Raw genomic sequence first — 24,209 nt, 5'->3', positions numbered from 1 at the left:
CCTACCTCTAATACTTTGGTGCAACACATTGTGTTCCATTTGGGCAATGCTCTTTCCTAAAAGGTGCATTGGTTTATAAACAAACATTAAGATTAAGTTCCACAGTAGCTGAGGTGAAAGGACTGCAGTAACCTTTATGCACTCTTGTGAATATAGTTTTGAGTAGAACTCTCAGAAATATTTGGTACTATACATATTTTAAGTAAACTTACTTTAAATGTAAAATAGGCTGAAAGTATTGTGCAAGAGTTTGTCTGATGGCTCAATCAGATAAAAATACCAGGAAGGTTCCTGATTCAGCTTCCATTTCCACTGAATTTGCCAAGCAAAACAGTGTTTCTGCTCCCGATCATTATCCAGTGACTCTTACTTGAGAGTTGACATCAGGTTTGGGTTCGGTCATGAAGCTGCCCATGTGATCAGCCAGATTGCCAACATTCACCTGGCTCATAATTTGAAGGCAGGCCATTAAGCAGTACCCACGGGTTACTGAATCCATGGAGTAAATGGGAGTGGGGTATAGGGAGTTAGTGGTGCTAATACTAATTGCCCTTGTTTTAAAATATGACATTTTGAAATAATCGGTGTTATTGCTGCCAGTAACAAATTGTGTCATCTAGATATTAAAGATATCAAGGGATATGGGTATAGTGTGGGAAAATGGCATTGAGGTAGATGATTAGCCATGATCTAGTTGAATGGTGGAGTAGGCTTGAGGGGCTGAATGGCCTACTCCTGCTCCTGTTTCCTATGTTCCTCTGTTTGCATGTCTGTGCCCTGGAACAGTCACCAAATATTAATTTTTCCCTGACTTTTTTTAAAGTGGACATTTTTGTTAAAAGAAATCTAAACAAAATTAAATTGGCATATTTCACACAGTGGCTCCCTTTAATCATGAGGTTAATCTCAGGTGATCCTTGATACATGGTTACATGGTCCAATGGCATTCAAGGCTTTGGTGGATATCATGTCACAGTGGTATGCTAGTGAGAAAATACGTGCATGTGTAAGTTACTGGTATTAATTGCCAAGGAAATGTTCTGTTTCACAGGCAAAAATTTTAATTTAAAAATGAAAACTTAGGAAAATGCAAATATTTCTAGAAATATTTATGGATGACCCTGTGAACAAGTTGAAGATTCAGGTCCTTTGTTTACTCTAAAAGTTCAGAGCGCAGAGGAAAAATATTGCAATTTTTCAACTTGGACAGAAAACAGACTTAGAGGCTAAGGTTATCTTAAGACCAAATAGCTTTATTTTTCTTTTACATTTATTGGAATCCTTGGCACCAATTTTTCCGCTTATCCCTTTCCACCCCAAACTGACCCCACTTTCCTTCCTTCCTTGGCTCTCTCCCGTGTCTTGTGGCACATGATCGAGGCAGATGAAGCAGGAGCTTATGCCTGTTTCCATGGCAGGTTTTTCCTGGAACAGGTCACCAGCCTGTCACCGCCTGACACCACTGCAGGTCCTACATTATCCCTTTTCCTTTGGCAAAAGACATATTCCACGTCTGTGCTATTTCTTCTTGATTACAGGTTGCTAGGAAGTGTACAAGAACAACCTGGTACAATTTTTCTTCCCACTCTTTCCTTTCACTTCTGACTATCATTCTCCCCAAGGGACAAGGAGCTTAGCATGCCATGCATTATATAACCCAAACCTGCACCCTCTGATGCTGAACAATTTTCTATTTGCCATTCTTGATTCATTGGCCTACCTAGTTTCTCATAGTTGGCTAATGCTTCAAAGAGAAATGGTAACCATTCAGTGTACCAGTATATAGTTAATAGCTTAAAATTCCGCCATAATACTTTTATGTATTAACAATTCCCCCTCACCCTGCTGATCCATAAGGATGTTATTTTCCATTGTTTTTAAAGCCTTGAAGATGTATTTCAGCAAAGGTCTCCTTTGAGGAGAAGGATGAGCATGACAAGCCATAATTCAAATGATGCCACGTGGAAATAGTGTGGCTTAATTGTCACACAGTTTTTTTGCAGGCACTGCATTGTGTGCTAACGGACATATAAAAATATGTTCACCAGATACTTTTCTGTTATGGTGGTGCCCCTTTCAATTGCACTGTTTTATAACAAGCTTGTGTCCCTGCCGTATTTCATGAAGAAAAGTAGTAAAATGTTAATAAGCATGTACTGTGACTGGTTAAATATAATTGGCTCAATTTTTTGCAATTAAATGACAAAGGATAATCTATTTTCACTGAGACATGTAATCTTGGAAGATTGACTAAGAAGCAGCATTCTTGGCACTTATAGTTTTTGAAGTAATGTCTGAATTATCTATATATTCAATCACACTAGCATTCCCTTGTGTAGATTGTTTTTCCATGGCATGCCAACATTTATCTGCATCAAAGCTAATGTGTTGCTCAATTCTAAAAGAGTGTGTGTGTGTGGTGCTGAAAAATAACTTTCTCTGGTGTGGGATTTTGTTTTATTCTGTTTGTTAATGGTGGCTTACTTGAGTAACCATAACACCATTTGATCTTTTACACTTGAAGCATTTCAAGGTCCAAATGATTCAGGATGGAATCAATAAAAGTATTGGTTTAGTGTTTGAGATAAATCTATACTATGTCTACATACATTGTTTAAAAAAAAGATGCTGGTACATGGATCTTCAAAAATAAGCGTGTCATTTCCTTCGTGCCAGATGGAATTCCTTTGGTTGCTGAAATTTTGTTAAGTTCTCAGTTTGATTTTTGCACCTTTAATAACTATTGTGACCAAGAGCTCCTCCATCTAACAGTATATAAGCTGCATGCGGTAGCTGATGAGTAATGGAGATCATCATGACTTTTGAAAAGAAAAATGAAATCTGTGAGGCCTAACCATGAATCCTAACTGATAATCGCTACTTGGATCTATGTTACTTCCGAATTGAAACTATACATTTCAAACATTGTGTTAAAAATATTTCCTTCATTAAAGAGGTGACCCTGTAGTGAAGTTTATATTGAACAGCATCTTGATGAGTACCTCCAAAATGTCAGTTGGATTAAATAAATGTACACGAAGTGTTCACATTTTTAGTGCTACACAATGAAGTGTTAATATTGACTGCAAAGCACCACCAGTGGGTTGCACAATGAAAATCCAGTGACTTGTAACTAGGGTTGCGAACTGTGATTAAATGTATTCCTAGAGGTGTTATCACATGACTTTCCCCATGCTCTTGCCATTAGTTGGCCAACACATCCACCCTTGTGATGTACTGCCTTCCTATGCCAATTGGACAGCAAAAACAATCATTATCCAGTTGGATGATGCTTGACTGTCAGCCAAACATTCTCCTTCCCCCCCCCCACCATTTTCAATATTTTTATATCTGGTAAAGACAAATGTTAAACGAAAATGAGAAAAAAAAAACAATCTTAACGTCCTGATGATTTTTCTCCAGGTTTGTACACAGCAGTGTCTTGGAGATTGAACTTTAATTGGAGACGCCAGGCCAATTCTGGAGGGTTGGTAACCCTGCTTGTAACAAACAACAAACCTACTGATAATTGAATGGAACATTTGTTCTTTAAAGTTCCTGTTGGGAACAACTGAAGATAACCCTAAAAGCAAAATACTGCAGGTGCTGGAAATCTGAAATAAAAACAGAATGGCATCATCTGTGGAGGGAGAAACAGAGTTAAAATTTCAGGTCGTGACCTTTGATCAGATGCTGCCAGACCTGCTGATTATTTCCAGCATTTTCTGAAGATAATACTATGTTACATATGGAAAATATTTCTTTGCAGTAAGCAATCGGTAGATGATTTCTCAGAGTCTATGGATTTTTAGTTTCTGAGATCAAGACCAGTGTAGAATACAGTCTTTGTGTTTGGAATGCCAAAGATCTGCTGGTTATAAAGCAGTTTGGGATAAATATTTTTAATGCCATTAACTTCATATCCTGATACCTATTTAAGAAACTACCATTTTGTTTTCTGATATCATAAAACACATCTCATTGCCGAGGAAAGCGGTATTTGGTGTATGTTGACATTCAACAGTTTACATGCCCTCTTCATGTTTTTTTTAAAATCTTGCTATCTGTTAACTTCCTACTAGTATTTTTCTTAGATTTTTTCTCACTTTCCTACAGTGATCCGCAGCTTGATAGGAATACCTTACCCAAGAAGGGATTCAGGTATTGGTACTTCCCTCATAAATAATTGCTTTTTGTGTCACTGGCACTATGCACTTTGTATATGTGGCATTGGTGGCATATTTCCATTTGTGTAAGCGTCTCGATATCTTTATTTTATCATTTTGCTTTTTTGTGCGAGCACGCAGTCTGGATCTTGGAATAATTTTTAAGCTGCTTAAGGCTTTTGCTCGACTCAATGTTTGTTTTGTGAGCATGAATCAAAGTGCTTTTACAAACATGGCTGATAGCTGTAGATCACGTGTCTTAACTCTTGTTTGTGTGTATAGCTTTCTTTCCCCCACTTAATTATTAGTTACCAAATTTCCTTCAAGCCCAGTGAAGGCAAAGGGTAAAACTGTTTGTAACTACAATTCGAGCTTTGGATTCACAAAAGAATAAATGCACCATTATTTTGGCACTGAGGAGCACTTTGGACTAAACATAAGGGCAGAATTTTCTACCTTTAGCCTCTGAGCATGAGTTGAGACCATTTCCGGGTCCTTGCCCTACTCTTGTTGTCCATGCGCCCTCCCAGGAGATCTGAAAGAGGCCACATCCGGGATTGTTGTACAATTAAGGATGGTGGAGAGGTCCCTGAGGCTGCGGGCCCAATCTGAGGCCGGGTTGCCTTGGAAGGACGGCAGCCACACTGCCAGAGGTGGACACTGCCAAAGCCCTATAGCTCTGAGTTTATTAAATGGAATAAAATGAAACCCTCCACAGGATGGCCAGCAGCAGCAGCTGTGGCCCCCTGATGGCTATAACTCTGGTGAAGGGGTTACAACAGGAAGCCTCCTGGTTCTCTCAAGCCAGCCACTGGCAAGCCACCTCCAGACAACTGCTGGATTTGGCCCTCAGTGAGTTGGGGGGAGGGGGCTGTTTGCCACCAGAAAGATCCCAGTGGCGTCCCCAATCAGCCCACAAGTGGAAACTAGTTATGCAGGTTGGCTGCCCACTGCTGCCAGGCATGTAGCCTCTGTCAGTGATGACCTGACTCTAGCAAGATCACTCAGAGGTGGGAACGCATTGGGCGGCCGACCCAGTATATATATCTCTGAAATTCTTCCTAGCCCCGTGTTGAAGCACGAGGGTGCATGACCAGGAAGAATCCAACCACAGGTGCCTGGCACAGAGAATGCCATGATTAAAGTGGTTGAAGTACTTTGCAGAGCATCTACCTTATAGATTTTCAGTCTTCACACCCAGTTGCCTTGAAAGGGAAGGTTGAATGTTCACACCTTCATTGTCTTTCAAACCCTTCAAGCACTGACATTTTGATAGCTGAGCAGCATAATGGACCTGATTTTGACCCATTCGAAACATACCCACTTGCACAGAGTTAAAATCTGGCCTGATGTATCAGTTTTATAGATCTGGAGATCCGGAATCAAATAGTAAATTCGGCTGAATTATGTCTTCTGACTTCCCTCAGGTGGACTAATATTGATTTTGATTTAATGCAGCACCACATTGTTTTATTGCCAACCAAATGGAGCTGCTAAAGGCAAACCAAGGTGCAGTCGCCATATACTTTCCTGGCCTATCTGTCTTCTCTTGCAGCCTTTTCCCTCCATGTGGCGTTGTGTTTCTGATCTATATAATGTGTGTCACGGATATGTTTTGCTACTAAGCTGACAGAAATGTCAGTGTTTGATGGGTTTGGAAGGGCAGAGCCCAAAAACTGAGCTTCCTGTGAGAGCATTTCAGCTTGAGATAACGGAATCATAGAATTCACAGCACAGAAAAGGCATGTGGGCCCACTATGCCTGTGCCAGCTCTTTGAAAGAGATATCCAATTTAGTCCCATCTCCAGCCTTCCTCCCTGTAACCCTGCAAACGAGTTCTCTTCAAGTGCATTAGAGATAATGTGCGCAATTCAATTTGATGTGGACAGCTGCAGTACAAGTCCCAGTGTACAGGTTTCCTTCGTCTCTGGTTTCTCCTCTGAATTTCTGCTTTTACCTGTCCCTCCCTGAAGGTGTTGCTATCTGCTGTGTTATGTGTTCGTGCACGGCACCAAGCTAAGTGCCCCTTGAGTCTGGGCAGTGAATTTTCAACGATTTGTTCATTGGAGGTCATGCACAATTCCTACCTTAATTTAAGATCCAAATAATGGGGTTTGATGGGTACTGGGCAGCAAGCACCAGGTAGTGTACTGGACTTTTTTTTACTTTTCTTACCCAAAGGCACTGAAATTAATTGCAGTGTTCCGACTGCTTTTTGGTTTGTTTCTGTGCCACATGAAGCATTCATTTGGCCATTGCTCCAACATCCATTGTTTATTTCTAAGTTAATGGTCTTCAATCTTTCTGGTGTATGAGTGACAGTCAACCTTATACTTACACAAAGTTGCACAATTATTTGTTGGATATGACAGGGGTGAAAGAATGTAAAACTGATGTGTGTCGGCGACAGGAGGCAGAAACCCTGGCGCTGATATTGACGGCGAGGGAGCTGGAGTGAGGACTCAGTCCCTGGATGTCCTGTCGAATTTAATGACATGACCTGATTCACATTTTTAGGACTCTATTTTCCAGCCACAGCCAGCCAGATTGACTGGCTGCTGGACGGGTAGGCTTTCAGCACCGGACCGCAGCCTGGGAGTGAAGAGGATGGAGCGAGGGAGGAGATTGTGGATTGATGAGGGGGGTGCTGATGGGGTGGATCAGGTAGCCTCATTAGGGCAGGCTCCGGAGAGGTTGTGGGTTGGGGTGTTGTTGAGGCACCCAACCCCCCCAATCCAGTAGAGTGTCTGAGTGGGCTTGGCGCATTTCCGGGGTTTGGGGGCGGGGAGGGGGGGGGGGGGGGGGTGGTGCAATGGGACAGGGAGCCACTTAAGGGCCTCATCCCACTGATGCTGGTATTTACCCATGTCGGGGAGATCATGTCATGTGGGAAGCCCAGCAGCTTTAGCTGCATGGGCAGGTGTTGGGCAAAGAGGAGAGTTTCTTTGCAGTTCTTCTGGGCCAATCGGATGCACCCTCCTTCCATAAGGGCATTCCCTCCTTTAACCCTCCTCCACCATCCCCTTTCCGCACTTCCCCACCAGCCTCTTGAACTTGGCTTCCCACCTCTCTCACCCACCTTGCTGGATACCTGACCCCAGACTTAACCTGGGCTTCTCAGTGTGGTGGGACTGCCTGTAGTCCCAGCAGTGGCCACAACTCCCAGCTGGCGCTGCTAGGACTACAGAGCTACCAGCCCTCTGATTGGATGGGACCAAGGCTAGACTTCCTCCTGGGGCAGAAGTATAAGTCTTGCCTTAAAGCAATTAACACTGCTCCCCTTGGATTTTTTTTACTGGGGAGTTTTGGGGACCATGGTACCTCGTAAAATCCAGTCCCATGTCTCCATGTGGAACGAGCTTTATTGGTGCTTTTAGATTGTCGTCTACTTGTATATTTATATGCATTTTTTAAAACAGGGATTTTTTAAACTTGTTTTTTACTTGATACAGGCCTGTGCTTAATTATAAATGCAGGGTTGTGGCACCATTTGCTCTGAAGGGCAACTTTATCTAATTTACTTGCAGACAAAGGGCTGCCCATTGGGCGTACCCTCCCAAGCTATTATCCCCCCCAAGTTAGTACCCCCCCTTTTGCCTTCCCCCTGGCCTAACATAACCCCCATCCCACCCTACTCTCCACACCCCTGCACTTCACTGGAGTCTTGCGTCCATACCTGGCCAAAATCCTAGAACTTACCTTAAGTCCAGTACACATCTTCTCTTCTTTATGGGAACTGTTTGTAGTTGCAGCCGTGGCCATTACTGATTTCTGATGTGACCACACAGCTGCCAACCAATTTGATTAGCTAGTAGCTCTGTAGGGTGGGACATCCTCCCTCATGAGGCAGAAGTCCTACTCTTGACTAATTAAGGCCATCCCCAGCATAATATCACTGCGGGGCAGCCAGATTTCTGATCGCTGAGGTGCCAACTGACTTTTAGGTAGGCTTTCTAGCAATAATTGATATCTGAATGAATGAGACTCCACACACACGTAAAAGTTAATTTTTCGTGCCAGAGAGATTGTTTGGCAATAATTAAGACATGTCATACCACTAAAAGGGTACATTCATTGGAATGGACAAGGCCTAACTTTTTCTGGCAAGTTACTGGATATATATTTCAGGTAAGCAAGTAAACCTCACAACATTCAGTGTATTTCAATGGTGAGTCTCTCCCACAGCATACTGGAAGAGTAGGGCATCCTAACCTGGTTGAAGCATTTAAGTGCGCATGTATGGTCGCAGGAAGTTGCTGTCTCATTTACATGTTGATTAATGGTTCATGCTATGAACCTCATGGTCAATTTTACTGAAAAATCTGGTCCATGCTATTTTACATAGAGTATGTGGAGGTTCACATTAGTGTAAAAGAATTGTAGAATAATAAAATGATCTCACAACTTCAGCTACATTGTGTGTCATGAAACAGCTTTGAACTGTAGCATGCTGACAACCTGCCCATCACTTCACATGAATGGTAAAGTCTAACAAATTCATTTGTTTTAATGCAATGGAAGTTGTTACACTCCATATCTTGTGCATGGAAGACACTGGACTACATCATCGTGCTTTCCAATTCCAGTGACTGTGTTCATTTCAGTGTGCATGCTGCATGATTCAAAATCGGGAATATTTGTGCATCCACTGAATGATTATTTTGTACGGCTCTTAGCATTTTGCCATGCTTTACAATAACAACTTGCATTTATTTGGCACCTTCAACATTGTTAAACGTGTCACAGTGCTTCCCAGGAGTATTATCAGAAAAAAAATTGGCACCAAGTCACTTATGGAAATATTAAGACAGGTGACCAGTAGGTTTGCGAAATAGTAAGATTTTATGGATCATCTTAAAAGAGGTGGAGAGGTTTAGGAAGAGAATGCCAGAGCATTAGGGCTTCGGCAACAGATAGCACGGCTGCCAAAGGTGGAGCAAGTAGAATTGCGGCTGCATAAGAGGCTAGTATATATGTGACCTGCCGAATATGAGCAGCTTTTCTGTCTTTGTTACGGTTAACTGTGTCACATGAGATGGGACATGTTTTTATATTTCGGAAAATGTTTTCATTTAATTAATAAAAGCTTTAGGAAACCTCATCCCGCTGAGGTTTCCTAAAAAACGCGAAGGCCACATGGCCTTTTCGCCTTCCCGCCGACCTTAAGGTTGGACAGGCAGCGTTAACAATCCCCTTAATCACTTCCTTAATGGCCTCAATAGGTTGTTTATATATTGGCGGGCGCGCAGCTGACTCCAGCGCAAGCCCGCTGAACGAAACATCACGACGACATCAGGACGCATGCCCAATGTCATCACGTGTCCTTTTACGCATTGGCATGTCAGGCCCACCCCCGCACGCTGACTGAAAAATCCTGCCCATGATTCTTAACTTCTCTGTGTAAAATCCCTGACTCTCACTTTGAGGCTATGTCCCCTAATTCTAGATTCCCCAACTTCTCTCAAACTCTCCTCTCAGTGTCATATACTATCTTGAAAGGTGATCAAATCACTTTTTAATCTTCTAAATTCCAACTAATAAAGGAAAATAAGAGCAAACTTCTGCAGATGCTGGAGGTCTGAAATGAAAGCAGTAAGCACTGGTAAAACTCAGCATGTCTGGCAGGATCTGTGGTGAGAGAAACTGAGTTAACATTTCGAGTCCAATACGACTCTTCTGCTGATTGTTCCAAAGAAGCCATATCCAGCTCCAAACGTTAGCTCTGTTTTTCTCTCCATAAATGCTGCCAGGCTTGCTGAGTTTTTGCAGCATTTTGTTTCTATTTCAACAAATACAGCCCCAATTTGTCTAATCCTTCCTTGTAATTTAACCCTTGGACTGCAAGTGTCATTGTAGTAAATCTGTGCTGCACTCTCTCCAAGGATAATATATCCTTCCTCAGGTGTGATGCCCAAAACTGCTCCAGGCGTGATGTAACCCAGGCTTTGTATAGCTGTAGTTTAAATTTTAACCCCTTGTATTCCAGATACAAAGGCTAGTATTCCATTAACTTTTATGATATTTTTGTACCTGTCCATAATATTTTAGTGATCTACTGAAATGCCTAGTCTCTTTGGGCCTCCATTGCTTCTAGATTTTCACCATTTAAAAAGTACTTAGATCTCTCCGTGTTAGGTCCAAAGTGGATGGTCTCTCATTCGTCCATATTAAATATCTTTTGCCGCAGATTAGACCATTCACTTAATGTATTAATATCTCTTTGTAATTTTATGCTTCAATGCCATTTGTCTTTATGTCTACAGCAAATTTGGATATGTAGCTTTCCCCCTATCCGATCATGTAAGTCATTGATAAATGCAGTGAGTAGTTGAGACTCCTAACACTAAGGCATGCAGGACGCCACTCGTCAAGCCCTGCCAATGAAATTACCTGCCCACCATCTCTACTGTCTGTCTCTTGCTGCCCAGCCATTCCCCTAACCAGGAACATGTTTTGCACTCAGTTCCATGTACTCCAGCTTTAGCTAACAGTCTCGTAGAAGGGACTTTCTCAGATACTTTCTGGAAGTCCGTATTGACACATTAACAGATTTACCCAATTTAATGTGGACAGCCTCTGTCCCATCCTTTGAAGCTGGGTTTACCTAAATCTAGAATCTTCGGGCCAGATTTTCATATAGCGACAGAAAATGGGAGTCATGGTCCTTTTGCAGGCTCGGTAACACAAGCCCGCCTTGTACCCCATCCCCGCCATATTTTTGTCTCAGAGATGTGGGCAAGGAGGGCTCGGGTTTTGAGAGCTGGGTTGCAGAGTGGGAGGAGTTCAGGACGAGACTGGCTGGTTAGAAGGTCCGCCTCGGTTTTCAGGGACAGGAGTTCAGCATCAACCATTGTTCTTATGCCCCATAAACCTCACTCCTCACCTCCCTTACCCTCCTCCCTGCTCCATGTTACACCTATATCCCCTCATGACCCACTGCTATCCCGTGCCCCCTCCATGTCCCCTTATACTCACATGCCTGCTCCTTATCGCTGCTTACCCCATGCCCCTAAATCCCCTCAAGTAATGTGTTGTAAAAACAAACACTTTTTCAGTAAACAAATCAAAGTCAGATAATCCTTTAATAACTTCTTAAAACTGTTAGTCAAAATTTGAACAGATTCTCCTGCTGTTCTGTAGGTTCTGGAGCTTTGAAAGTCAGTCAAGCATTCATATATGCTCAACTGTCAAAACAAACCATTATTAATGCAAACAATGGAGTATTGAAACTGCAGGAAAGATAGCTGCATTTCATTCTCTAAGCTACACCAGATATCTTGTTAATTAAATCAATCCAGGAGCAGATGACTTTTCCTAACGAAAGCTGCTGAAGATTTTTTTCAATTTACAAGGACCTTGGGCATTTAAATCACTTCAGATAATTGCACTAGAGATCCTTGGCAGTGTTTCCTTCAGTTTGGAATGCATAAGAGCACTTTCCTAATGGGAAAAGTATTATAATGCATCTCAGCAGTTAAACAATGTTGGTCAATGTAATGGTCAACTTACCTTTTCAGGACAGAGCCCTATGATGAATCACTGCATGTTAAAACACATCTACATTACAATCCAACATCAAATAGTGACATCTGCAGTTGTCAAAATTATCTGTCAGAATATTTTCCACTCCTCAGCAGGTTTCCTCCAGTGGTCACAAACTCTCCAACGATGCAGGGTTTTTTTTAAGAGCTTTCAAAACCGGCACCAGCATATGAAAGTAGTTGTCTGGGGGAGAGGAGGAAACTTAAATTTCCTCTTGGGCTCACAATGGTGGGATCGCGATCCAAGTCCTTCCCGACCTGCAAAATTACCAGACAGAAATAGTGCAGGGTTGGGAAGGCACTGTAAATTCAAATTTCCAGCAAAAAAAAACTAGGTGCTTTGCATTCCCGAACGCATTCCCACATCCGCAAGGAAACAAAAATTCAGCCCTTAGTAGTGTTTCACGTTCCTCCATTTCAAGCACAATTTTACATTCTGTATTTGAAATGTGCAGACATTTATAGAACATAGCATAGAAGATAAGGTGTTTATGCTGTGATAGCTGAAAAAAGGTCTTTCAGAACTAAGGATTAAGAGAAAGTCAGCTCTTAATCAATATCGATAGGCAACTGTGAAATAAGTTCATTTCTTAGACAGGGGTGGAGCAATTAAATTGCTCATTACAGTGTTTGATTATTATCCAAGCACAAAACTTATTATTGAATTAGTCACTCCCAAACAATGACTGATTGCTGAATTGCTATGTGCTTTTATTGATTTGAGATGTCTTTGATTGCACTGTTAGCCTTGATGAGCTGTTTGAGTTATAGCAGTGTGCTCCAGAGAAGGTCCATTTGACCTATCGTGTCTGTACGAGCTCTTTGCTAAAGCAATAAAAAAACTTCACTGCCTTGCTCTCTCCATATCCCTGTATCTACCTCTGTTTGATTAGGAAAGAAATTCTGAAGTGGTGTCAGTGAAGCAAAGCTGTATTGTGCCATATGGCATATTGCCATTGTTCTTAGCACTGAGACACTGAAATTGAACCAGAGTTTCCTGGAACAGTGCTTTAGGCCATGAACACCATAGGTTTAGCTGTTGGGTGCCCTGATTCTTCATTGCCAAATTTAAACAAGAATTGCTGGAGAACTCATTAAAATATGTCACAATGATGATTTGAAGTGGCCCAGTCAGTGACCAATATACTAATTCCATAATGCTCAAGGATACAAAGCTAAGACAATGCAATAATCTCTCACTAGTTTACCATGCTTTATTAAATGTAATTGTTCATCCAAAGTTAAATGCTAAGTTAGAAGTAATTAAGTAGAGCTGGATGATGAAGAATCAGGCATTTGGGATTAAGTCTTTGGTCCCTTCCAGTTGACAAATGGAACAATGCTACAAAAAATTTATCTTGGGAGTGAACAAAACCTTCAGGTTATTTGTGATAAACTTTGCTGCATGGAAATATCTAATTACATTTACAGATACTAAAACAGACTCCAGTATCTCCATTTGCTGGATTAGTTTGTTATTAAAAATGGAAACTGGAGTGAAAATCCCGCAATATAGCAGTTCATGTCTTAGACTAAGTGCATGATCTTATGAAAATGATTAATGTTTCCACAGGTATACTCCTTCATCTCAGCTGCGAAGCAATGATGAGACTAAAGAGTGGTTGCGTTCACACTCTGCAGTTGGACTACAGGAGAATATCAACAATTCACCATTTTCTCCAGGATCTAGTATCACATCACCCTCTGGAACAAGGTTTAACTTTTCCCAACTAGGTGAGGTTTCAGTCTAAAAAGTGACTTGCCCATTTGGTTTTAATGTAAAGCCATGCCTTCAAATGTTGGCAAAGCTACATCGGTGAAGTGCTAACTTACTGATAACCAACATTACCGCAACGTTAACATCTGAAAGGTTCGTCCCACTGTATGGAACCAACTTGAGAAGCGTTGTTCTCCTCCCTAATCTCCCTAAGCCACATTTCCTGAAGTTGCTGCAGTTCAACAAGGTAACAGGTGCTGGAGCGAATAGGCAACTGGAGCTTCAGGTTTAAAGTTACTTCTGTGCAGTGGACTCTTCCTTTAGAACATTTCCTGTACAATCAGTTTCAACCATTATCACCCCATAATCTTCAAAAGGTCCTGAAGTAAGAATGAGAGAGTGAAATGCTAAAGAAGGAAAACCCATTATGCTAAATATTAGATGTAGAGCTGTTATTACACATCTGGATGGTATAGTATGCATACTAAAAAGCTCCTACAATGGGAAGAAAATCTCAAACTTATTGCTTTTCACAGTTGACTATCCAGTTTTTGAGAAGGGATTTAAAATTGAACAACATCTATTCAAGTGTTAGATTGGGAATAATTCTTTGTTGGAATACAGTCTTACATTTTGGTTTTGCTGGAAGTCACAAATAGACTTTCTTCTCAACAGCGAGTCCAACTACAGCTGCCCAGATGAGCCTCTCAAATCCCAGCATGCTACGTTGTCACAGCGTGTCCAATCAGGATGGGTCATATGATCCATACAGTGATTCCAGATTCCGGAACAGTTCCATGTCTTTGGATGAGAAGCACAGGACAATGAGTCGCTCTGGATCATTCCGAGATGGATTTGAGGAAGGTTAGCAGTGACTTCATTGCATTCTACATATAGTACTAAAGTTTAGCTATGAGAAAGGACTTAAAATTAATCTAACAGATACAAATGTTGTTTCATGCTTTGGTGAAATATACAACTGATAAGCCCTAATCTAATGAAAGGCCAGAAGGACAGTGCAGTCAATATAAAATATTCCCACATCTACAATAATCAATTGTGTGGGGAAAAGCACTATTCAATTGGATGAAAATGCTTAATTTTGCATATTGGTTCTCTGTCTTGAAAAACCTGGCATTTCAAACAGTAATTAATGTTTTGATAAATCCCAAAGTCTTCATCAGGAGGTCCAGTGGTTGGAAGAATTTACATTTAAATACAACAGCAATGGACTGACATACAAACTCAACATATTCACTTCAACTTTTAAAAGTGGCATACTGAAAACTTAGTCCTCAAAAAATGAGAGTTCATAATACCATGTCTGGGATGTAAGAGGGAGGCGGGGGAAGTTGTTAAAGTAGTTCTTTCTCTAGAGCTGTAAGTTTGTGCAGAGTTCAAGTGTTCTGACATGCCATGCTTCAAGGTTCAAGCATGTGAACTCACCCCATTGATAACCTTGCAGCATATTAGATCATCGACAAATGTGGGTAGGTGAGCAGGAGGCTGTTGTTGTATGCTTCAGAGCAGGTGAATTGAAAAGAATAGGAAAATTAATGGTAGCAGTTCACCTTGCCTGCTTGATTACCAGAAGGATGGTGCTCAGTACGCAGCAGATCTAAAGAGAACCCTGGGAGGTCGCCTGCACCTTGTTTTTAATTTTCCGGTGCTTTGTTTCTTAATTCTGCTGCAGAGCTTTAACATGCTGTCACATCATTTTACCCATGAGATAAGATGTAGTATGCTTTTTTGACCTTGCACACTAGCTTGTATGGTGTGAACTGACAGGTCTCTCTAGCTGTTGCCTCTCTGCTGGCAAAAAGTAGCAACTCAGATTCCTCGGATGTGGATGCCAAGAATTTACTGTTGCACAACTGCATTTGGAAATTCTGTTGTAGTTGCAGGCAATTGGTTAGGCTTCTACACCACAGGCTCTCACTTTCATATCAATGAGAATTTGTACCAGTAATGCAACAGCCTTGTTAAAGAATGCTGGCATTGTACAATATCTAACCATGGTAATTTCAGTATTTATTATTGATTTTGGTTTACTTAAGATTTGGTCCATTTCAAGCTTCTTGGCTATTTGTCTTTGGAGGAATTTTGAATTAATTTATATCACAATATTGCTCTTAAGTTAAATGCAATGTATATGAGGTTAAATCTGTACAGCTAATAAATTAAATGGGGAGGCACATTAGACCCAGTTGCTAGGACTAGATGATGCAGGTGCCAGAATTATGCTTCTCAAGTATGCAAATGAGTTTGAGACATATAGGGAAGTTAATCCGTTCTTGTGACATTTACTTACGTAATGTTGGAATGGCCTCATTCATTTGAGCCCGGTAGAGCTAACTGCCAGACATGCAAGCAACCAGAGTTGGGAAACTCAAAAATCAGTTATTTGGCTTCCTGTCCAGCTAACAAAAACAATTGCAGGAATGGATATTTGGAAACAGGTATGGAGGAAAATAACTCTCTTCCTAGTTTCAGGAATGATGTTTTTTTTTAATTTATTCATGGAATGTGTGATTCTGGCTAGACCAGTATTTATTGTCCATTACTCAAAACAGAATTCCCAGCATCTGACCTGTTTTTGAAGCCACGGTATTTATAAGTTCAGTTTCTGTTTACTAGAAACCCCCAGGATATTAATGGTGGGGTATCCAATGGTAATGGTATTGAACATGAAGGAGAGATGGTTAGATCCTCTCTTGTTGGAGATTGTCACTATCTGCTACTTATGTGATGCAAATATTACTTGCCACTTACCAATGAATTGAATGCTTGAGTGTTGTCCAGGAATTGTTGCACGCATGAGCAAACTTCTTCAGTATCTAAAGTTGCAATTGGTGCTGAACAGTGTGCACCCTTCAGCGAACATCCCCACTCTGGAGCAGTTGAAGATTGTCCTAGGACACTACTCTGAGGAACTCTGGCAGTGATAGGAACATAAGAACAGGAGAAGGCCACTCAGCCTGTCGAGCCTGCTCCGCCATTCACTGCGATCATGGCTGATCAAACACTTCAATGCCTTTTACCCACACTATCCCAATAACCCTTTATGTTATTGTTAATCAGAAATCTATCAATCTCTACCTTAAACACACTCAATGACTGAACTTCCACAGCCCTCTGGGATAGAGAGTTCCAAAGATTCACAGCCCTCTGAGTAAAGAAATTTCTCCTCATCTTGGTTCTAAGTGTACAAAGGTCCCTTTGTACATCTACACTTTCTAATCTCTTACATTTAGGAAATACTCTGCACATCTGTTCCTTCTACAAAAATGGATAGCCGCACATCTTTCCACATTATATTCCATCTGCCTTATTTTGAAATTGTGTCCCCTGGTTCTAGACTCCCCAACCAGGGGATACATGTTACCTGTATCTACCCTGTCTATTCCTTTAAGTATTTTGTAGGTTTCAATGAAATCACCTCTCGTTCTTCAATACTCTAGAGACTACAGGCCCAGTTTGCCCAATTTTTCTTCATAAGATAGTCCCGCCATCTCCGGAACAAGTCTGGTGAACCTTCGTTGCACTCCCTCTATAGCAATAAATCCTTTCTGAGGTAAGGGGACCAAAACGCACACAGTACTCTAGGTGGGGTCTAACCAAGCCTCTATACAATTGAAGCAAGACTTCACTATTCCTGTACTCAAATCCTTTTGTGATAAAGGCTAACATTCCGTTGGCCTCCCTAATAGCTTGCTACACCTGAACGTTAGCCTTCAGTGACTTATGGACAAGGACACCCAGGTCCCTTTGTACATCTACACTTTCTAATCTCTTACATTTAGGAAATACTCTGCACATCTGTTCCTTCTACAAAAATGGATAACCGCACATTTTTCCACATTATATAATATCTGCCATGTTCTTGCCCACTCACTAAGTCTGTCCAAATCCTCCTGTAGCCGCTTTACATCTTCCTTACAACACACATTCTGCTAACTTTGTATCATCCGTGAACTTGGAAATATTACATTTGGTCTCCAAATCCAAATCATTGATATATATTGGGAACAGTTGGGGCCCAAGTACTGATCCTTGCGGTCACAGCCTGCCAACGCAAGAATGACCCAGATGCCCTGGAGCTGAGATGATTGGCCTCCAAAAAGCACTATCATCTTCCTTTCCACGAGGTATGACTCCAACCAGTGGAGGGTTTTCCGCCTGATTCCCATTGACTCCAATTTTCCAGGGCTCCTTGATGCCACACTAAATGAAATGCTGCTTTGATGTCAGGGTCAGTAACCCAAACCTTACTTGTGCAATTCAGCCCTTTTGTCCATGGTTGGACAATGCTGTAATGAAGTCTGGAGCCAAGTGGCAGAACCCATCAATGAGCAGGTTATTGCTGAGTGAGTGCGGCTTGATAGCACTGTCATTAACATCTTCCATCGCTTTGTTGATGATCAAGAGTAGGCTGATGGGGCTGTAATTGGCCAGATTGGAATTTTCCTGCTTTTTGTGAACAGGACATACCCTGGCAATTTTTCCCATTTTCAGTTGTGTAGCTTTATTATAACACCTTAGTTAGGGACCTGGCTAGTTCAGGAGCATAAGTTTTTCCTTTGCTGTATCCAGTGGTGTCAGTCTGTTCCTTGATATCATGTGGGGTATACAAAATTGGTTGAAGACTGACATCTAGGATGCTGGGAGGCTCAGGAGAAGACAAGGATAGATCATCAGCTCGGCGCTTATGGCTGAAGTTGGTTCCAAATGCTTTGTATTTTGCACTGACATGCTGGGTTCCACCATCATTGAGGATGGGTTTGTTTTGTGGAGTTTCTCCCTCCCGTTAGTTTTTAATTACTCGCCACCATTCGTGATTAGAGAGTTTTGATCTGGCTTGTTGGTTGTGGGAGCAATTTGCTCTGTCAGTAGCATGCATTTCTCCTCTGGCACTTAGTCTGAGTGGTCATGTGTCATGCCAAATCTCAGAAAGGAAGATTTGGATGTTTCCTTTCCAGTGGGAAGAAACCAGGCAGCTGATTTACATAACTAAGGGCCCATTTCACAACCATTTTAACATTGTCATCAGCATTTTGCCAACAGCAGGGTGACCCCCTGCCACAGGAGGAGCCCACCAGCTAAATGGAGGTGGTCTCCATGCTATAGTCTGGGATCAAGACCCCATGAGCCAAAGAAGGGGCAGAGGGTAGGGAAGGCAGCCCCAGTGATGTCCCTGGAGGGGTTTGCCCTCTGACGCTCGGCCCCATGAATTTTATTTCTTTTTAACTTACCTCTTGGAAGCTCCAGGTCTCCGACATAGCAGCAGTGACCACCCCTCCCTGTAATTGGGCTGCTCGCGTCAGGAGCCCACCAGCCATCCTTAATTGGGCAGGCCCACAGTTGGCCAATTAGGAGGCTGCTTATGGTAAAATTGTTGAGCATTTCTTGCTACTGGCAAGTGTGGGCTCAGACCTGCTTTTCACCCTGGCAAAAGGGTCCTGATGCCCTTGTAAAATTCAGCCCATGGAGTTCATAATTACACACCTGGCACAAAGGAAGATGGTTGTGGTTGTTGGGGGTCAATCATCTAGGTCCAAAACATCACTGCATGAGTCCCTCAGGGTAGTGTCTTAGGCCCAACCATCTTCAGCTGCTTCATCAATGACCTCCCTTCCATCATAAGGTCAGGAGTGGGGATGTTCGTTGATGATTCAGCACCATTCACGACTCTTTAAATACAAAAGCAGCCAATGTAAAAATGCAGCAAGACCTGGACAATATCCAGGCTTAGGCTGACAAATGGTAAGTAACATTCGTGCCACACAAGTGCCAGGAAATGACCATCTCCAACAAGAGAGAATCTAATGATCACCCACTGACATTCAATGGCATTGCCATTGCTGAATCCTCCAGTATCAACATCCTGGGGGTTATTGTTGACAGGAAACTGAACTGGACTAGCTACATAAATACTGTGGCTACAGAGGCTAGGAATTCTGTGGAGAGTAACTCACCTCCTGACTCCCCAAAGCCTGTGCACTATCTACAAGGCACAAGTCAGGAATGTGATGGAATACTTTCCACTTGCCTGGATGAATGCAGGTCCCACGACACTCAAGAAGCTTGACACCATCCAAGACAATGCTAACTGCTTGATTGCCACCCGATCCACAAACATTCATTCCCTCCGCCACTGATGAACAGTGGCAAAAGTGTGTATCATCTACAAGATGCACTGTAGAAACTCACCCAGGCTCCTTGGACAGTGCTTTCCAAACCCACAACCGCTACCATCTAGAAAGACAAGGGCAGCAGATAGATGGGAACACCACCACCTGGAAGTTCCCCTCCAAGCTACTCACCACCCTGACTTGGAAATATATCGCCATTCCTTCACTGTTGCTGGGTCAAAATCCTGGAATTCCCTCGCAAACAGCACTGTAGGTCTACCTACAGCACATGGACTGCAGTGGTTCAAGAAGTAGTTCATTACCACCTTCTCAAGAGCGATAATATTGGGCAATAAACACTGGCCTAGCCAGCGATACCTACATTCCATAAAGGAAGAATAAAAAAGACGTGGCCTCTTGGAAGCCCTGTACATTGTAGGAAGACTTCCTTATTCTTATATTCTAATGCCCTTGCAATAAAGACGTTTTTTGCTTTTCTACTTGCTTTCTGTACCTGCGTGCTGACTTTTTGCATTCCTTGTATGTGTACCCAAGTCCCTCTGAATATCACAAGTTTCACGTCTTTTAAAGAATATTCTGCTTTTCTATTCTTATTACCAAAGTGAATAACCTCACACTTCCCCACATTATATTCCATTTCCCACCTTGTTGCCCACTCACTTTACCTTGCCTCTCTTTCTCTTTGCAGCCTTTTTGTTTCTTTCTCATACCTTACTTTTCCATCTACTTTGTGTTGTCAGTAAATGTACTGGGTTATGACTCTGGGTCTCTTTATCTGAATCATTAATATAGATTGTAAACAACCGAGGCCCCAGCATTGATTCACGAAGCAATCCACTAATCACAGCCTGCCAACTTGAAAGTGTGCTTTTATCCCTACTCTCTGCTTCCAGTCCGTTAACCAATCCTCTATCCATGTTAATGGATTACCCCTAACTCCAGGAGCTCTTATCTTTTGTATTAAATCTTTTGTAGTAATCTTTTGTGTGGCATCTTATTGAATGCCTTTTGGAAATATGTTAAACACCGTTTCTCTTTTCAAAACCATGTTGACTTTGATCATAGAATGATCTTCTAAATGCATTGTTAAGACTCTTAGTAATAGATTGCAGCATTTTCCAATCAACTGCTGTTAGGCTACCTGGCCTGGTGTTCTCAGCTTTCTTTCTCCCTTCTTTCTTAAATAGCAGAGTTACAATTGCTAACTTCCAATCTGTTGGGACTGCTCTAGAGTCTAGGGAGTTTTGGAAAATCCTAACCAGTGCATCCACTATCTCTGCAGCTATCTCTGTTAGAATCCTTGGACATTGGTCCTGGGGTTTCATCAGATTTTAGTTCCTTAAGTTTTGCCAATACTTTTTTCTCTGCTGACAATAACTACATTAAGTTCCTCTCTTTTTAACCTTGGTTATCCTCTATTTCTTTTATGTAATTTGCGTCTTCTACTGTGAAGGCTCACACAAAATATTTGTACAATTTCTCTGCCATTTCCTTATTTCCCATCTGTCTCCTGTCACTGCCTATAGGGAACCAACATTTACTTTACCTACTCTCCTTTTTTATACACTTGTAAAAACTCTTACATTCTGCTTTTATATTCATGCCTAGTTTACCCTCATACTCATTTTTTCCCCCCTTTTTGTCAGCTTGTTGGTAACCCTTTGCTGGTTTCTAAAACATTCCCAAACCTACATAATAAAATGAATACTTAGCACCAAAACATTCATGTTGAATATATCAAAATATTACATTTTGATCATCAGTTGCATAAGAGCACTAACATATGTATATGTAAAATATACATACGTAAACATATATGTGTGTTTACACATATTTACATTTTGGCCTTGAATCAGGATTTCCAAAAATGGGAAATGGGAAACATTCAAATGTTACGTAGCGATCAAGCTTGAATTTATCTGGAGACACCAAAATCTTTGAAACATTAGAGCATAAATCATGATGATCACTCACAAACTGGTACATAATACTCATTTATTTACTATACAGTGTTTTAGACCAGCTGTAACTGCATGCCGAACAATGGCATTAATAGCTAGTAGCATTTGGCAATTTTATCATACAACTACATTTACCAGGCACTTTCAGCCACAGTCTTCTGTGTACATGGGTAATTTAATGTGACTTTGCCTTTTTGAGAGAGCTTGACAAAGTTTCTTCCTTTATTTGCCATTCAAATGTTGTTGCTAGGCTTCCTAAATGAGCAAGACTGGCTGATTAATGATTCTAGGCAGTTCCAACATGAAGTGGTTCGAACTGGCCAAGCAGTGGGAAGCTGCAGTCATGAGTTTTATGATTTTAATTAGTTGAACGCCAAAAGTATCCTTGAATACACTTTGAGTTGTGGAGGACCCAGAGTTGGGGAAGGTTGGCAACAGCGGTGATTGGGATAGCTGAACCACAGTTCTTTGCCTTGAGCGTGTGAAGCACACGTATGTGTGAAATACAACACACATGCCTTATCTGGAAAACAGCAAACCTATGTAGCTTTCCATGAGTTTGATTTGGGTACTATTATGCATTGTGAAAGTGTTTCTGTATGTTGACACCAGCAAACTAAAAAAAAATCAAGAGATCTTATTGCAACATTTTCATAGCCATTTGCACTAGGTCGGCTGAAGCCAGTGAATGGATTGTTAACCTTGACATCAAATTATAACTGCTTCCCCAGCCATATGAGTAAAAATGCGATGCTCTTCTGTATAAAGTAACACATAGCTCTTATTTCCTCTGCCTCCTAAAACTAAATATGGTTTGCTAACCTATCTTTCCTGAAGACCATTTGCCCTCTGCCTCCTAAAACTAAATATGGTTTGCTAACCTATCTTTCCTGAAGACCATTTGCCTTTTATATTGAAACTGGGATTTATTTGCTTTGCATACATGTCGTGACACATAGCTTACTGTAAACTAACCCTAGTGTTTACCCTGTTGTGGTGATACAATCTTGCACAAGAGATGAACATTGCTCAAAAAAGAAATGGCATAATCTGCCAGGGAGGTGGTAGTTTTACTTGATTGTCTATTCTCTTCAAACCTTAGTAGTACTTCCAAGTTTCTTATGTTTTGAAGAACACCAATGCTGAACATGTATCCGAAAATGTCGCCTTGGCTTTGCAAACTGATAGAAGGTGTTGTATGTGGTCTCCTAACTTTGGGTCAAATAAAATCCCATGACATTCCAGGTTGTGTTTCATCAGCTAAGAGTTCTTTGTTGCCTGTGTCATCAGCAAAGTATGCTTCACCTCTGTGGGAGGAGGTTAGATAAATCAGACCATAGCATATCAAACATTTATTGAATTGTTCTTTCCAATTTTTTGAAATTTCTTTTTCAGATTACCTAGGTGACTAACATGCCAAAACCAGTCAAGGAACCTTAGCAAATATCTTACCTTTTCCAGACAAGAATATAACAGAAAGAAAACCTCTGTCTTCTCAGTCAGTTGCTCACATTAGTGACCAATCATGTGCACTGTAGATTGCCATATAGAGAGCAGTTAATATAGGTGAAAACAAATGAGAGCTCTATAATACAAGGAGTGAATGTACAAATTAGAATTGCACCCCCCCCCCCCCCCAAGTAAAACAAGAACCATCCAATGGTTTCCCCCTTATTGAATATCTTAAAAGAAATTCATTCTTAGGATGCTTGCAAAGATCAGAATTGAAGTAAACCATGAATTGGAATATGAGCTGAGAAATCTCTCTGGTCATTGTTTCCCCAGAGGTGCTAAAGCTGTGTGCTGTGCCTCTGCTGAGATCAGTTAATTCAACACAGGCCGGGAATTGAACCTGGGAACTTCTTAGTCATTGCGGTTTAGAGGTTCTCTGATTAAACTCATTGAGCCATCTAAGCAAAGCACACACTTTTTGTTTAGGATTTTCATTTCAGAGTTGTGAAGAGTTGAGACAAGGGGTTAAAATGCTGAGTATGGATATACCGTGGAAGCTAAGTTAGTGACACCTATGTTTTTAGCTACTGCTTTTGGGTATTTTTACCAGAGAAGGGTAAGGGTTGTTAGTGGTCTATCGGCATCAGCAGACATTTTTCAATAAAACTTGGTGTCTACTTCCTCAGGGCTAAAGAACAATTTCATTGCAGCACCTTAAGTGGAATGGCCTTGCTGCCTGAAGATCTTATTTTTTTTTAAAAGCCTAACTTTGAATTTCTATATTTCTAAAAGCAACAAATTGTTATATTTATGCCAGAAGCAAGAACATATACTAGATTCTGCCGTGACACGCTCCCCCTACACACCTAAGTTGCAAAGATTTTTGGCATTTAGCACAAGAGTAATTCTTAACTAGTTTTTCTTAATCCAGCAACATCATTGTGACAAACTGGACTGTATTCATGATTGAAGAGATCAGAGAAAAATGTGCCTGTTGGCTTGAGTGAAATGATAAATACAAAAGCCTGGAATTTATGGAAATCAGTGAAAAATTTGCCATTTACCCGGACAAAAGCTGCTCACAAGGAATTACTGGCTCTAGAGCATAAATTTCCTCTTATTTTGGCATCAGTTTCGATTTGATGTTTTCTATATGGGATCTTTGGGATTCAGCAAAAGGGCAGGCAGGCTGATCAGCCAGTTAGACTGAAGAATTCTCA

General features: G+C 41.3%; 1 protein-coding gene across 2 annotated transcripts in view; it reads left to right on the top strand.

The window, feature by feature from the left end:
* nav2a (neuron navigator 2a) overlaps window positions 1-24,209 on the top strand; it is a 315,479-nt gene that overhangs the window by 191,448 nt on the left and 99,822 nt on the right. For both annotated transcript variants that reach the window (XM_041197259.1, XM_041197260.1), the window contains 2 exons: window positions 13,281-13,441; window positions 14,100-14,288. In XM_041197259.1, coding sequence (XP_041053193.1) covers window positions 13,281-13,441; window positions 14,100-14,288 — 350 coding nt within the window. The remainder of the gene's footprint in view (window positions 1-13,280; window positions 13,442-14,099; window positions 14,289-24,209) is intronic.

This window comes from Carcharodon carcharias, chromosome 10, assembly GCF_017639515.1.
Source record: "Carcharodon carcharias isolate sCarCar2 chromosome 10, sCarCar2.pri, whole genome shotgun sequence".
NCBI lineage: Eukaryota > Metazoa > Chordata > Chondrichthyes > Lamniformes > Lamnidae > Carcharodon > Carcharodon carcharias.
This window is presented reverse-complemented; position numbering and strand designations above follow the sequence as displayed.